At 42.6% G+C, this 16351-nt stretch overlaps 1 protein-coding gene across 1 annotated transcript; it reads left to right on the top strand.

Moving 5' to 3' along the window:
* Positions 1-494: 494 nt before the first annotated feature.
* On the top strand, positions 495-15586 carry uba2 (ubiquitin-like modifier activating enzyme 2). The gene is made up of 17 exons (XM_079502045.1): positions 495-781; positions 1819-1902; positions 2922-2992; positions 3155-3219; positions 3421-3521; positions 5038-5159; positions 5554-5621; positions 6365-6486; positions 6821-6920; positions 7579-7730; positions 7882-7975; positions 8708-8820; positions 9204-9359; positions 9842-9938; positions 10816-10921; positions 11394-11539; positions 14934-15586. The coding sequence occupies exons 1-17, from the start codon at positions 641-643 to the stop codon at positions 15146-15148; spliced, it is 1953 nt and encodes a 650-aa protein (XP_079358171.1). The 5' UTR covers positions 495-640; the 3' UTR covers positions 15149-15586.
* Positions 15587-16351: the final 765 nt, after the last annotated feature.

Raw genomic sequence — 16351 nt, 5'->3', positions numbered from 1 at the left:
GGTGTAGGTACAGGCAGACAAACAGGCAGACAGACATGCAGGCAGGCAAGCAGGCAGACAGACAGACGGGCAAATGCAAGATTAAAGACTATACAGTCATGCAGATAGCAATTAGGATATAAGCCAACTGTTCACTCACAGCCAATTAGGTGGGGTCTGTTTTCGCCATAGCCTAATATTTAGGCTAAGATCCACTCTCGTAGATGTATGTCAGAATCGATAAATACATCTACGAGTCTAAATCTTAGGCTAAATTCCCCCTAGCTTTGATGTTGTACTGTTGTATTAATAACTTTGTTGTTTGTGTTTGTAACGTTGTATTCTAAAGTAGGCCTATGTCATGAATGACAATGACTGTTATAAAGATTTGTAAAAAAAAAAAAAAAAAAAAAAAAAAAAGAACCCCGTCCGATAGGTGGCGCTATTCAACGATCCAACATAGTAACGTAACGTTATGCCGGCGATTCGTTGTTTCTTCTTCTTCCCCCTCAGTCAGAAGCTAGTTTATTAGCATTAGCATTATAGTAGCTTGCTGCTGGAGGCTAACCGGTGTGTTGTGAATGAGCAGTGCAGGCGCCGCCGCTTCTGCTGTCTGTCTGTCTCCGACGTCTCGAGCCCGATCAACATTAACAACAACATCATGGTACAACTGGTGGGTTCTCTGCGCAAAGAGCTCGCGGACTCCCTGTCCACCTGCCGCGTGCTGGTGGTCGGAGCGGGAGGGATCGGCTGCGAGCTGCTGAAGAACCTCGTCCTCACCGGCTTCAAGAACATAGAAGTGGTCGGTAGATGTTCATGTTCTTCTGAATGGATTCTTAACGCTAGCTAGCTAGCCGGTGGCTAACGTGTGTGTGTGTGTGTGTGTGTGTTGGGTCTTTGTGTGAGTGAGCGAGGCTCCGCGGACTAGAGGAGGGCCGTGGTGCATGTTGTGAGTGAAGCCGGAAAATAGCCGATGTACAAGCTCACCAGGCATTCGCATCCGCGACGCCTGGCGAGCTTGTAGATCTGCTATTTTTCGGCTGCACCACACAGTTGTGCGACGGAGCTGTATATTGAGCGTTAGCTAGCTCACTCACTTCTAGGCGGGCTCGGGGTATTTGCAGCAGGCTTATGTTATTGTGATGGAAATACAAACCCATTGATTGATTGATTCAGTACTTGTAACAGTTTGCAGAAAAAAGCACAGGAAAAGTACAGTTCAATAAAGGTCTGATATTAAAGTGGATTTATAGCCCAAGAAAGCACTATGCATGGCTTGTTTCCATTGAGGTTCTTCATATTCAATTCATCTGAACATTAATGCTACAGAGATACGCATTGTTTCTTTTATTCATGATTTCCCTGCAAAGCGCATCATCATTGCAGGGAACGCTGAATAGTATCATTGTGAATGAATGGTTGGTTAGGCTCATTGTAAGAACCTCCCAGGAATTAACCTGGTTCAATTGGGCGCCATGGCATGTACACAAGACACGCAACTTCTTTGTGGTTTTATCTGGTTGTTTATATTTGGCATGGCAGGGTATGTTTCCCAGATGTTGCGTTTTGGTGTAATAAATGTTGATGTTTACTACAGTATGTCCTTGAGTGTGGCTGATGTGTTTGTGTCCAGCACTTATTGTAGCCTGAGTGCATTTCTGTTTACACTAGTGATCAATTACAGTAGACTTGCCGGTTTGAAAGTGTGTGTGTGTGTGTGTGTGTGTGTGTGTGTGTGTGTGTGTGTGTGTGTGTGTGTGTGTGTGTGTGCTCTCTTAAGTTCCATTAGTCATTCACAGAACTGAAGAACCTTTTATGTTTCTTGCTTTTTTTTTTCAGATCGACTTGGACATCATTGATGTCAGCAACCTCAACCGGCAGTTCCTTTTTCAAAAGAAACATGTGGGCAAGTCTAAAGCGCAGGTGTGTACTAGTAAAAACCCCTCTGTAGCTGCCTGGGTGTTTGTTTAGAACGCAACACATGTAGTCACATGGCTGCAATTTGCAACACTAGATTTTTTTAAATAATGGGTTGAATCTAGAGTTGCAACACCAGCCATTGACAGCCCATTCATCCAAACAGAAAAGTCAGATCTGATTTGTATTAAACAACGTTAAACTCACCAACATTGCAGCTGTACGGAAAGCTTGAATTATAATCCTCTTTTAATCTGTTTGTTGAATATAAATCAACCGTAGACATTAATAAGAGCTACTTTCTGTCAAGAAATTCTGTGCATGTGATAATCTTTTCGTTTTCATTAATGCATCGGGCTGCTGCTGTCTGCATTATATGCAAATTCGAAACAGGTGGTAACGCTATGGCTGTTGAGTGACTTCCGAACAGCTCAGTGGCCTTGTGGTTAAGAGTGTCTACCCTGAAACTGGGAGGTCAGGATTCGATCCCCGGCCGGGTCATACCAAAGACTGAAAGAAATGGGACCCAATGACTCCCAGCGTTGCACTCAGCATCAAGGGTTGGATTGGGGGGTTAGATCAACTACAAATGATTCCCGAGCACGGCACGGCTGAGAGTCACCGCTCCAAGAGATGTGACAAATGATAGGCCTTTAAACTTTTTTAAAGGACCACTTCACCACTTTTCAGCCTATCTTCATATAATTGGTCCTCACTAAACGGCAGGCTTTCTATTCCTGAAAAGTTGCAATGTGAAAATGGAGGCCGTCGTTCTCACCATAATACAATTTGCCTTCTAGGGCCTGACCTAAGGTTTCTGAAAACCTTCAAATTCTGATTCATTTAAAAAAAAAAATGTTGCTACATGTATAGCAATAGCTGATGAGACACAGAGCGGGCCGACATCAAAGGTAGAACAACATATAGGTTGCACCAGGCGTCGACGGGTTAATAACAAATTTGTTATGTTTTCTCCATCAGTAACACAGTCTGTCTGTCTCTCTCTATCTCTTTCTGCTTTGCAGGTGGCCAAAGAGAGTGTCTTGCAGTTCTGCCCCACAGCAAACATCACGGCCTACCATGACAGCATCATGAAGTAAGGCTATCCTCTTATATTGTTTCAGTCCTTCTGTTGTTAAGTCCAGAGGGCCCACATGTATTCTACAGTATACTCCCCATGATTATTACTTTTGAGGGACGCTAGCCCCTCCTATGTACAGCTTTGATTTTTATTATTGTCCATTTGTTCCCATGACAGCCCTGAATACAACACAGAGTTCTTCAGAAGCTTCATACTGGTGATGAATGCTTTGGATAACAGAGGTAACTACGCCACCTCAACTCACATGCTGCTCATCTCCACTATTCTCATTCTTAAAGCTCCACTCACTCATTCATTCATTTATTAATTAATTCTTACCTCTCGTCTATTCTCATCTCATTCTCTAAGCTCACCTCACTCACTCAATCATTTATTAATTTGGTCATAACTCGCACTAAGTCCTCCATCTTCTGTTGCCTCAGCGGCCCGTAACCACGTGAACAGGATGTGTCTGGCAGCGGATATCCCCTTGATAGAGAGCGGCACTGCTGGATACCTGGGACAGGTCACTGTCATCAAAAAGGTAATGCACATGTCCGTATTGCTAGTGAGGATATCTTTTATTAACCACTATTATGCTTTGTTGCACGCGGATAGCGAAAATGGCTAATCTACAAGTTTGCACCTCGCCCTGTCGTGAGCTTGTAGATCTCCTATTTTTGAAGAATAAAAAGTTTGTTAAGTTTGCCTATAATTGGTTGAATGTGCTTAACTTGCACTTTTGGGATAAAACGCCACAAAAAGTGTAATAAGCTAGCCAGGCTAGTAATAAGCACTAGACTCATTATTATTGATTTTTTTAATTGACCATTCCATCTATCGTTGATTTAATAGCCGATTGAGGGCCCTGTACCTGCTCCTGCCCTGGACATACCTTTTTCTTTTTAATATTTTACCTTTAAACACAAAACCTCTTGCCAAATATAATCTTATATTAAAATATTTCCCAGTGCAGGATGACCACTGCTCCACCTCATACTAGATGGCAGCACGGGTCCACCCGGACCCGAATACCCGAGATCCGAACCGAGAACCGAGCCGGTTCCGGTGCAAAATATTGACATGCCGTCGGGGAACGGGTCGGTTCCATTTCAAAGCTGCGGGCCTCGTTCCGGGCATCTGAAATGCAGAATACCCGAAATGCCCGTGCAGGACCTGAGCTTTATTATTATAATAAACCTTTCAACATTAAAAATAGGTTTTTAAAATAGACGTATTATGGTTATGCGTGCGTTCAACTGCGTGTCTGTGTTGTAATGATTATGTTCTAAAATACACGCCTCGAGGATTTGGAAATGGAACGTATCCACTGGTGGTGGGTGTGGGCGTGTTCGGAAATACCGCACCGGAGCACACTCGCCTATTAGTTTGCATTGCACAGGGCGCTCAGTGCGCTATTTCCGAACGTGCCCACAGTGTGTGCGCGCAGTCACAGTAACAACACGAACACTAACACGAACATCATCATGGCTGGCGGCCCCCTTCTTGAGCGAGGTGAAACCGGTGAAACGCAAACTACAAGCTAACGATTACAGCACGCAATCTCCTAAAGGGAAGTCGGATGTCTGGGACAGTTTTGTTGTCATTGTCGACGCAGACGGTAACAATGTTGGTGCTGCTAAAAACCATGCGACGCATTGCGAGCTTCTTGTAGATCGGCTATTTTCAGCGCTCCTTTGTAGAGGCGGGGGTGATGCTGACGTTCAGTGTTCACTTCAGTCTCATAAAATAAGCATAATATAGGATTGGACACACCAAGGGTGTAACAGGTCTTTCGGACCGGGTAGGTTTATTTCAGATCGGATCCTGTTTTTATCGGCTCCGTTTCGAACCGGATCCAAAACCTTCGGTCCGGGTCCGGGCCGGGTGCGGCCAATTAGAATGTTTTCGGATCCGGATCGGTTCTGTTCTGATATCACCGGGTCCGTTTCGGACCGGGTCCAATTGTATGGACCTGTGCTGCCCTCTACCTCATACTGTACTGTATGTGCTAAGGTGGTTGAGGCACCCTCTTTGACGTTCTATCTAACTCCCTACAGGGACTGACCGAGTGCTATGAGTGCCAACCTAAGCCCACCCAGAAGACTTTCCCAGGGTGCACCATCAGAAACACACCCTCTGAGCCCATCCACTGCATTGTATGGGCCAAGTACCTCTTCAAGTAAGGTTACTTCAGATCAATTAAATGAATACAAAAATGAAATGTGCATTGCGCTGATGTTGACTACTGAGCTCGGTCGCATAGCAACTCATAGCTATTTATATAATATGTAGCATACGACTACGACCTAACTTAATCAATATAAACCCTTAAAAGACGAGTATACTCTTGACAGGGAGACAGGGAGTCTAGGTGGGAATCGGATTATAACCCGGCAGGCGGAACAAATTGGCAGTAGTATCTTGGACATCGTGTCAGGTAGAGCCAGTCTTGTAGATGCAGGGCATTGATGTCAAGTCAGCCACTTACTTGGTTACTTCTGTAGACTGCATTGATGGAAATGAGGTCCAGTTGTCTTTGTTGACTGTGCATTGTCTTTCTATGACAACTACAGTCAGTTGTTCGGAGAGGAGGACGCCGATCAGGAGGTGTCACCCGACACTGCAGACCCAGAGCTTGCATGTGAGTACAAGATTTTTGTCAGTCTCATTGTACACTGTATTATGGATAATCTCTTATTAACACAATGAGTGCCACCTGGTGGGCGAAAGTGGTGGCGCTTGGGTGCCACATGATGAGTAGCAATTCCACTATGATGCACGTCCGGTTTTGGATGCCATCTTGGATGCTAAAGCAATAGCATCAATGCTACTTCCTATCACATGGCTGTTTGTTTACATTTACCAATGCAGCGTGATTTTGCAGCTCGCTAAATTTGTATTCCTAGGGTAAGCGGGGTGAGGGAGCACTTGCTCATCCTAGGAAATATAATATCGCCTACGGCTCTGCACAAATGTAATAGACATTCACCGTTTTGCCTGTTTACATGGAGACGCTAGGTGGAGCGTTTTCAAAGATTTCCCCTCTGGAAGGGGTTTTCACTGTTACGTTTTCAACCCCTTATAAACATGGGCTTACTTGCAGGGGTCTCACATGAATCTACTATAACTGGTCTCTTTGCCGAAAATAGCCGATCTACAAGGTCACTCACAACTTCACTGAATGTTTGCCTATCAATGATGACTTTCCCCGAATCAAGATACTAGGGTTCATTCATATGGATAATGTGCACTTTCTGCATTTGCTGCAACTTTGATATGATTTGTAAATAAGAAAGTGTTAACCTATTAAGTAAAACTCCCAGGATAAAAATTTAATTATGGATATTGGACATCCAGTGACAAGTAGAATGTGTCTTTATTCAGGGAACGTTGAAGAGGCAGCAGCTCGTGCCACAGCCTCAGAAAAAGACGGGGACATCAGACGTGTGTCCACCAAGGAATGGGCCCGTTCCACAGGCTATGACGCTGTCAAACTCTTCACCAAGGTAAGGAATGTTCACCTTCCACAGGTTACGATGCAGTCAAACTCTTCACCAAGGTAAGGAATAGGCACCTTCCACAGGCTACGACGCTGTCAAACAAACACAAAATATAAATAATGGCCAGACCAATGTGGGCGGAATCTATACGAGACCTTTACTCACCAGCCATGTGCGTGCGTGCGTGCGTGCGTGCGTGCGTGCGTGCGTGCGTGCGTGCGTGCGTGCGTGCATGCGTGCGTGCATGCATGCGTGCGTGTGTGAGAAATTACAACCCGGTATCCAAGTCACAATGACATTACTTACGTTATTTGTTCTTGCTTTATTCTCTCCTCTCCAGCTTTTCAAAGATGACATCATGTATCTGCTGACCATGGACAAACTGTGGAAGAAGAGGAAAGCTCCACTTCCTCTTGACTGGCAGAAGCTTAAGAGCAATGGTATGTCTTATTGACCCGTTTATTTGACTGACTGGTGGTGTGTCTGGTCTGTCTAGAATAAGAATGCACTGTTAGGGCTTTGTCTGTGTGTGCATAATATGTGTACATTTATCTCCAAGCTACGTGCGCCAGAGACCTGCGGATGAGCTTTTTTTGTCACCTGAATCCATGTGCGTATTTATAATCCGACCGCATTAATTATTAATTCCAATTTATAAATTATTTATAAATTATTGTGGAGATTACGAGATTTTGCTGAGATTTTGTGCGTTTTTTAAAAGCTATAATAAGCCAGATGCCATTAATTTATTTCCCGCATTATTTCACCCGCGGTTTATCCAATATTAATTTATAATGTATTTTAATGACCCAAATCCACCCTAAACTGCGGTTATCCGCAGCAACCGTGGCTAAATCCGCCATCATACTTTATTTGTCCTTTCAAATTTCCGAAAGGACAAATAAAGTATCTATCTATCCGCAGGTTTCTAACTGGCATCCTTATTTTTTGGGGCAGATAAAAAACAGGTTCAAACTGGGAACTTTGTCGTTCCCATGCGGCCACTCTACCCCTGAGCCACTGCCGATCGCTGTTGTACAAAGCTCATGGGGTTAATGTGTGTGCGTTTGACTGGTTGCATACGTGCGTCTGCATCAGCTCTTCCTCAGGAGGACTGTCCGGGGACAGGTCTGAAGGACCAGCAGGTGCTGGGCGTCTGGGCCAGCTGCCAGCTGTTCCAGCACAGTGTGGAGACGCTGCGCGCACAGCTCAAGAACAAGGGCGACGGGGCCGAGCTTGTTTGGGACAAGGCAAGACTCGACACACACACACCAGCACAAATGTACAGATTGCGCAAATGCAAGCGAAATACAGAATTATTTATTATAATACAGTATCCTCACACGGTATCCACGTAGCAAAAGTCTATACAACCCTTCTCTCCACTATGCTGTTTTCCAGGATGACACTCCAGCGATGGACTTTGTTACTTCTGCAGCCAACCTGCGCATGCACATCTTCAGCATGAACATGAAGAGTCGCTTTGATGTCAAGTGTGAGTTGGTATTTACCTCTCAAACCCTGTATACTTCATTGACCAGGGTCCCTCAGGGCTCTATACTTGGTGTACTCGTTTTTTTCCATACCTACACCAAATCTCTTCACCGAAAAGCAGGCCAAAAAGGCAGATCTGCAAGACCACGCATCACAAGCGTGTAGATCTGCTTCCCCCCCCCCGTTTTATTTATATACATTCTTGATAAAGGGGTCTTATTATGTTTATTTGTGGATTTTATTATGTTAAAGGACCACTTTTCAACTTTTCGTCCTATAATTGGTCCTCACTAATGTTCATGATAAAATACCACTTTTTTCTACTCACACACTAGTCTGTGTCTCATAGGAGGGCTGTGGGCGGTTCAGAAACCCGTCCACCAGTGACATCATCGATGGTGAATCCAAGCTAATAGAAATGGCAGGCTTTCTTTTCCTGAAAAGTTGCAATGCAAAAGTTGAAGCCATCGTTCTCACGATAATACAAATCTAAATATATTTTAAAACAAATCTTGTTTTAAAAAAAATCTGCCTAATGATGATGTCACTGGTAGACGGGTGTCCGAACTGCCCAAAGCCCTCCTATGAGACACAGACTGAGTAGGAAAAAATGGTGGTGTTTTATCATGAACATTAGTGAGGAGCAATTATATGAAGAGATGTTGAAAAGTGGTGAAGTGGTCCTTTAATCTATTTGTTAATCTGTCTATTTGTTAACTTGCTTGTGTTGCAGCCATGGCAGGTAACATCATCCCAGCCATCGCTACAACCAACGCTGTCATTGCTGGACTCATTGTTCTGGAGGGCCTGAAGATCCTCGCTGGAGAACTGGAATCCTGCCGAACAGTCAGTTCACTTAATATGCACTCTGCAACGTGTGTGTGTGAGTGTGTGTGTGTGTGTGTGTGTGTCACACTATATGCTATGTGAAAAATATTTTGCAGCTTTCTTTTGCTGTGCACAACTTCTATGATGAGAAAATAGAAATACTAGCCAATTTGTCCCTTCTCCCTACAAAGAAAAACAAATTGTGCAGAACATACAAAGAAAAAAAGAAGCAATTATGCAGACCTGATAATGGTTGCAGCAGTCTAGCAGCTACACTAACGCAACTGTTTTTTTAGGATTGCACCAAGGCAATTCTGTACATAAAAAAAGGTTCTGTCTTCTTTGGAGGTCTAAAGCACTTTTTTTTTGTTGATCTTCTGTGTTCTTTATTGTGTTTCCAGATCTTCCTGAACAAGCTGCCTAACCTCAGGAAGAAACTGCTGGTACCATGTGTGCTGGACCGTCCCAGCAAAAACTGCTATGTGTGTGCAAGCAGGCCTGAAGTCACCGTCAAACTCAACGTCCATAAAACCATGGTTATCTCTTTGCAAGATAAGGTAATAACGGCCTCTGTCTATAAACACATACAATTTACTCATACATCAAAAGGCCCAAAAATCCTTAACCCATTTTGGGTGGGAACACCTTTTGGTGTTAGCATTACGTTATGCTTTAGCTATTGAAAAATAGCAGATCTACAATCTCATAGCGCGCCACGAGCTTGTAGGTCTGCTATTTTTGAGAAATCAAAGAACGGCTGACATAGAAACATAGCTTTTTCAGAAAACTGTCAGGATGTAGAAGACATTTTTAGAATCTGATCTCAGGTCAAAATGGGTTAAACCCTATGTATGGGTCTCAATTGATGCGTTTGTGTAACGTAAGTGTGATTCTAGTTGTTTGTGTATGATTTTACATACATTAAATTAAATTGGAGTGTTGATTGATTGAAAAATAAAAAAATGGTTTCCATTGCAGTCCTATGTATTCTTATATCTTTATTCTTAGATTTTATATATTTCTTTTGATCTGTGTTCAGATCCTGAAGGAGAGGTTTGGCATGGTCGCCCCCGATGTTAATATTGAAGATGGGAAAGGAACCATCCTCATCTCCTCGGAGGAGGGAGATACTGAAGGTAAAATGCAATTCATTCATGTAATTGAGGTGTGTGCAGTCAGTGAAACGTGAGGTCAGGTATGACCAGTCCCTTAAACTTAAGCCAGGGACTGAATGAAGAATAGAGAGAGCAGAGAATTTCTCAGATTTTAAAGCATTCTGTACTGCAAATCCCTAATGTGACACAAGAGGGTGCTCAAGCAGCACAAGAAACTGCACCACCACCCATTGACCTCTTTGGTCAATGGGTGGGAATATTTAAGTAAAACTAGATCCAATGGAAATTTGAATGGACCATTCTCCACGATTAAAATTATATATAAATAAATAAATTACATAGAGAGGACAAATAACTAACTATAATTGTTTAGATGATCTGAGGAATTCGTTAAATGTGTTACTATTTTAAATGTAGTGCAGCAAATACAACTTGGGCTATTTAAACACTAGTCCATATCTTAACAATGATATCAATGTCTTTTTTCCATTATAATAATATGGAAATTACCTAAAAGTTTAAGTGTTGGAAAAAGTACTCCTCCTACTGGTAGCACAATGGAACTACACAGTGATGACATCACCAGTGGAGGAAGCTACTGCTGTGCACTGTATTAGGACTATAAATTAATTGTAAATGTCTAGCAAACAAATTCAGTGTAAATGTATGAAGAGAACATATTCTGAGAGAATGCTGATTTTTAGTTTTAGTTCACTTGACCTTTTTTAGAAGGAAAAAAAACAATCTAATGTATACTGCAAAATGTCAGGCTCTGCGTCTGGTTTCCATTGCGGGCCCATTTAGTGATATCCATTGGTATGGTATGTCAGTGGAATGACCTAATATGCCATCATGAAAAATGTGAAATTTGAGTCATATTCTCTCCATTTCCTCACAGCCAACAACAACAAGTTCCTGTCGGACTTTGGAATCCGTAACTGCAGCCGTCTGCAAGCTGATGACTTCCTCCAGGACTACACACTCATCATCAATGTTATACACACGTATGTCTGTGTGTCTCTGTCTGTCTGTGTGCACATGCACTAAAGTCTTTTTGATTCCATCATGTCGTCTTTGGAGGCATGTTGCACAGCGAAAACATGCTCTCAATGAGTCGCGCATCGAGAGCTTGAGCATGTAGATTGTCTATTTTCGGTTATTTTAGAGCATTTGATGTGGTCAAACTAACAGCATCTTCCATCGGTCGGAAGCCTCAATCTGGTTGACAGCAGGGACAATATTACTAAAACATGATTTTACATATTGTGTTGATTGTTTAGGAATCAGCGCTAGTGTGTGGGGTGGCTCCTTTCATGCTGTCTCACACATATCGCACATTTAGGACATGCAAACATTTTCAGTTGTGAGATTTTATTTTGCTTTATTCCATGTGTGCGCTTATGTGTTTTTTTTGTTTGTTTTACTAGGTAGTATTGTTAGTGGGTAGAATTAAACGTCTATGTTTCTGTGCTCCAGTGAGGACCTAGAGAGGGATGTGGAGTTCGAGGTTGTGGGCGATGCACCTGACAAAGCTCCGCCCCCGTCCACTAACCAGGAAGAGGCCAGCAGCAGCATTGCCAATGGAAACAAAGACTCCGCCCAGCCCTCCACCTCCTCTAAAGGTTGGCACAGTGAATGTCTATACCAGTATTTTCATGGCTAATATTGCCCCAATAGAGAACATTAGTGAATTTACCTTGTTGCATTAACTCCCTCTGCACCGAGATCACCTTTTGACGCCTCCCAGTCCAAACGCTCTCTGCACCGAGTTTGCCTTTTGACGCCTATTTTAATATAAATGTTAGTACATGTTTGTTTGCTTATGACGCATGCAAATATTTTTCTCTGTTCGTTTGTGTTAGGGATTAAAGTTTGAAAGTCAGTCACCATGCATGTGGTTGAGACATTCCTGTACTGGGTCTGGGTAAACTAGTAACATGCACACTGCACGCATTGTCCTCAGGTTTATGAGAGGTAAAGAGAGATTAGATGCACACACACACACTTGTCCTTGACCGTACAGTTTGTTTTGAACATGTGTTCATTCATGATTACGGTTCAAAACTGTACGTGCTCATAGCCTCATAACACTCCGGGTGCGGTGCCTTCAAAAAAAGACAACGTGTCGGAAAATAAACAAATTAATTCTACTGGCCTAGCTGTCTATGTGGATGCAGTTTTTAGATATTTATCGGTGCGCACCGCTCTATACCAAACTAATTGGCATATGGCTTACGCTTGGCATATGGCTTATTACATATTACAAATGTGTGTGTGTGTGTGACCAAAATAGCAATTATGGGGAAAGCGTGCCAACAAGCCTATGACCATGCCTCTAGGCGCAAATACTGGTGTCAGCATAATAGATAGCGGGTGACGCTGGACCAAAATACCAGGGACAGAGCAAGCTCCAATAATCGTAATCTTCGGGCAGCGGCTGACTTGTGGGCCGCGTTGCAGGTAACTGCGGCCTAAGAGTGCTAAACAACCCTTTTGTGTAGTAGTGCAGTACCAGTTGGGTGGGTGGGAAGAGTTTCTGGAATTGCCAATTTGGTCGCCTCTGGACACTTTGCATCCGGTGGGTCTAAAAATAGGGCCCAGTAAAGCAAAACAAAAGAATTCCCCTTAACTCTTTGAGAGTTTCAAGGATTTCTATATAGTTTTTAGACTTCTCTATGGCAGAATGGCGTTTTTGAATGATTTATTGAAAATTCTCTGTTGTGAATGTGTGACAACGAAAGACCTTCAGAGAAAGCTTGGCTTGTCTGCTTCCAGGAAAAAAATGAACTGAGTTGATAAAATGTTTAGTTTTTGTGTTGGAAGCCATTTAAAAGAGCCTGCATTTACACTGGGTAGTGTTTCTAGGACAACAAAAAAAGTTATGCCCGGTTGAAGTTTTATTTTCTAAATAACTTTTTTTCTGCTGGGCGTACATAGCCATGCAATATCTCATTTTAAAGGGTGAGTTGTCTAGTTCAATTAAAATAAAATAAAAAGTTTCTCACATTTACCACTGTAGATATTTTGCCATCTATAAATAGCATGGTCAGTCATGATCAATCTGACCTATCCAGCTAAAAGTCCCCCTAGCTCTGAAATGGAACATCATATAAACTCAATTCTTTTTTGGGGTAAACATAGTCTTACCAGTACCTTGTCTATTCATGCATGTATCTCAAAAACCTGTTGTGAAGAAACAGTTTTGATAAAAAACACATCCAAGGACATTGTTTTGATATGACTTTGTGCCCATGATATGTATCAAAATATAGACTTGAATGTATACTGTATTATAACAAAAAATTGGGTTCTTACCATGTACCGTTACAGAGTAAATCACAGTTGAAACTCGCTTAGTCAAACCATAAACCTCAGAATAGTGAACAAAATAGCCATGACAGGTCTAACTCATTGTAAAAGCGTCTTTTATTTTTTATGACTACTAACATAATACAATTATAATAAATATTACAGAAAATAAATAGGCCTACATACAAAACAGTTGTCCCCAAACTCCCCAGTGTCCCCAAACCACTGCATTCCAGTTGTTCTTGACGGTGTGTGTGTGTGTGTGTAGGCTAAATTAAAAAAAAACAACAACTGAAATGAATGAATGCATCCGGTTCAGTGTCGGAGAACTCCATCGCAGTCTTGACTCTTCGTCTTCATCATCATCATCATCATCATCATCATCATCATCCTCCTCCTCATCTGATGCCAGTTCTAAATATATAAAAATAAACATTTAGCTGTAGTCAGCCCGGCCAATAGCCAGTTGGGGGGGGGGGGGGGGGGGGGGGGGCGTAGGCTATCTGACATCATCGTCATCATCATCATCACACGGAGACACACTAAACAATGTACAATCATGATTGTATACAATATACAATGAATGCTATTATCATGCAAGCTCAGACGTCAATGAAACGTCATACAGATCTTATATAATACGCTACTGTTAGCTTCACTCCCCGTCCCCCCTCCGATCCTTGTAGCAAGGTCATCATAACCACGCGTTGCTTCAGTAAACGATGCATGTTTGTTCTCCGTCTTTGTAGACAGTAAATAAAAGGAGCGAACATTACTCTAAAGATCAGATCGCCTATAAGGCACGCTACAATATCAAATACTTGTACTGCCATGCGTGCATGCCTGCTACGATACATTTGTACTGCACCAACCAACCGATCGACACCAACCCCCCCTCCAGCCATTAGCCAGCACCAATGCACCAACCCCCCCATTAGCCAGCACCTTTGGTGCTGGCTAATGGCTGGGGGCCATCGTGGTGAGTCATTCTGGCGTCATGATCTGACTAGTAGTAGTAATTATCCAAGCATCTATTTGTAGCGATCATCTTATGATTTCTGATCACTATAGAAGGGCATTTTCTACAATAAGATTACCTCAAAACATTCCGGGTTGATCGTCTTCTTCAGTGGTTTCCCGGTATAGCTCATCGGACGACGATGGGGAGACAATGAAAAAAGGAGGGAGGGAGCAGCGAGTCTCGCTGTAAGCACTGGACCAGGGCTACTCCGCCTGGAGAAGGCGACTGGGACGCGTATGGATCAATACTACTACCACAAAACTCGCTCAAATAAATAGTACTGCTTTCAACTTTTTCTGCTAGAAAATCGCTCGGGCGAGACGGCAAAACAGGCAAAACAATAAACTATGAAGACTCCCTCTGCCCCCACTGTTTACAGGGGGTGGGACCAGCTTCCAATGGCAACACGTACACGTGTGTCACGTGACACGGGTTTTCTGGGTAATGTAGTTGGAATATAAGCTCAGGAATTTAAACAGCGCTTCGGAGCATATTAATATGTTTAGATTAATCAAAAACTCTGAAGACGCCAATTGGCGTCATTGATCATTTACGGAATTCTGATGAAGACGCCAATTGGCGTCTTTCACCTTCTAAGGGTTAAGTGTAACTGTTCCTTGTCCTCCGAGATGGATTTCTACTATCTGTTCTTATAGCCTCCTAATGGCTCTCTTCCTGCTCTGTAGCTGCATCAGAGGCAGATGATGTCATGATTGTGGACTCCGATGACGAGGAGCAGGGGGCGTCGTCGTCCAGCGCAGCGACCAGTGCTGGCACCAAGAGAAAACACCACGACGCCGAGACCGGCGAGTCCTCCTCCAAACGTCTACGCACCAACCAATCAAGCGGAGCCGCCTCCGCTGATGATGATGATGATGACGACATCATTGCTCTCGACTAACCCTCCCATTCAACTTCGTCTAGAAACTTTCTTTTTACATGGTTTTCGACTCAAAAAAAAAGGAAAAAAAAGAAAACACGTTCACAAAAGAAAAACTCTTTACAGAAGTTTCAACTGTTAATGGTCCGTCTTTCATCCCAGCTCTGTGGTCATGTTTTCATACTCGAGATTATTCCAGACATGATGCTGTAAATAGATTCTGTATGTACAGAAATCCTGTTTCCCCATTTAACTTTTTTTGTTTGTTTATTCTTATTCTTTCACGTCCCTATAAAAGGCTTCTTTCCAGATAGTAAAAATGCTTTTTGATTTGTTGTTTGTTTTGTATTCTTTTTTTTTTATATACAACTGTACTGTATTTCTCATGCCACACAAGTCAGGGTGTTTTTCTGTGCAACGTTGTCAGGCTAAAGAAAAAGATTAAAAACCAAAACCTTTTCCTGTCTTTTAGTATTGGTCTCGGTGTGTCTGAAGTGAAAGTAGCAGACATATTAGTTTGCCATTGACTGACTAGACTACAGAGAAACGGTATTACTGTTGCCAGGTGTTGTTTTGTCTGCTTAGTTGGCTTGGCACAGAGCCATTGATGGACAGTTTGTTAAGCAACATGATTATAGTTATTGCCCCAAAAGTGGGTTACTGCAATTAGACTATCTGACAATGCCTTCTATAACATAGCCATGGTGATGCCCAGCCTTGGAAGAAAATAACAGTTCGACAGGTTCTTTGTCACAAATTCCTTTGCAGTGAGCATGGAAAATGAAGGTGGAACCAAAATGGCTTACACTAAAATTGCAGTAGCTTAGCGTTTCCATCATTGGCTCTATACAGGTTTGATATAGGGAATTTAAAACTGTTGCTGGTTGGTAGCTTTTTAACGTTCAAGCTGTACTAGAGATGTGGTAGGGTTATGACCAGAACCGATTATCCTCCTAGTTCTGACTAGTAGTTGAACTTGAAAATGTAATGGTGGGATCTGCACTTGATTTGTAAGGAAGTTTGACATTTATTTTTGTTATTGGTTTGAGTGCAGGATCATAGACTGGAGTTGAGCTCCTGCTGGCTTCCTCCCAGACACCAGTTTAATAACTGCCAGTGTTTAGAAATGTCATGTTTCATTGTAATCTGACGTGTCATTGAAAGGCCTTAACATCCCTTTGGACCAATACAGTGAAGGCAGAATAAATGTGAAAGCTTCTAATT

Source organism: Electrona antarctica, assembly GCF_951216825.1.
Source record: "Electrona antarctica genome assembly, chromosome: 5".
NCBI classification, from domain to species: Eukaryota; Metazoa; Chordata; class Actinopteri; order Myctophiformes; family Myctophidae; genus Electrona; species Electrona antarctica.
The sequence above is the reverse complement of the archived record's forward strand: the minus strand, read 5'-3'. Positions and strand labels throughout refer to the sequence as shown.

Coding starts and splice junctions, on each gene's coding strand:
- uba2 (XM_079502045.1), top strand. CDS start 641: ATGGTACAACTGGTGGGTTCTCTGCGCAAAGAGCTCGCGGACTCCCTG. Junction 1,903..2,921: donor TGGGCAAGTCTAAAGCGCAG/GTGTGTACTAGT, acceptor TCTGCTTTGCAG/GTGGCCAAAGAGAGTGTCTT. Junction 5,160..5,553: donor TGGGCCAAGTACCTCTTCAA/GTAAGGTTACTT, acceptor TGACAACTACAG/TCAGTTGTTCGGAGAGGAGG.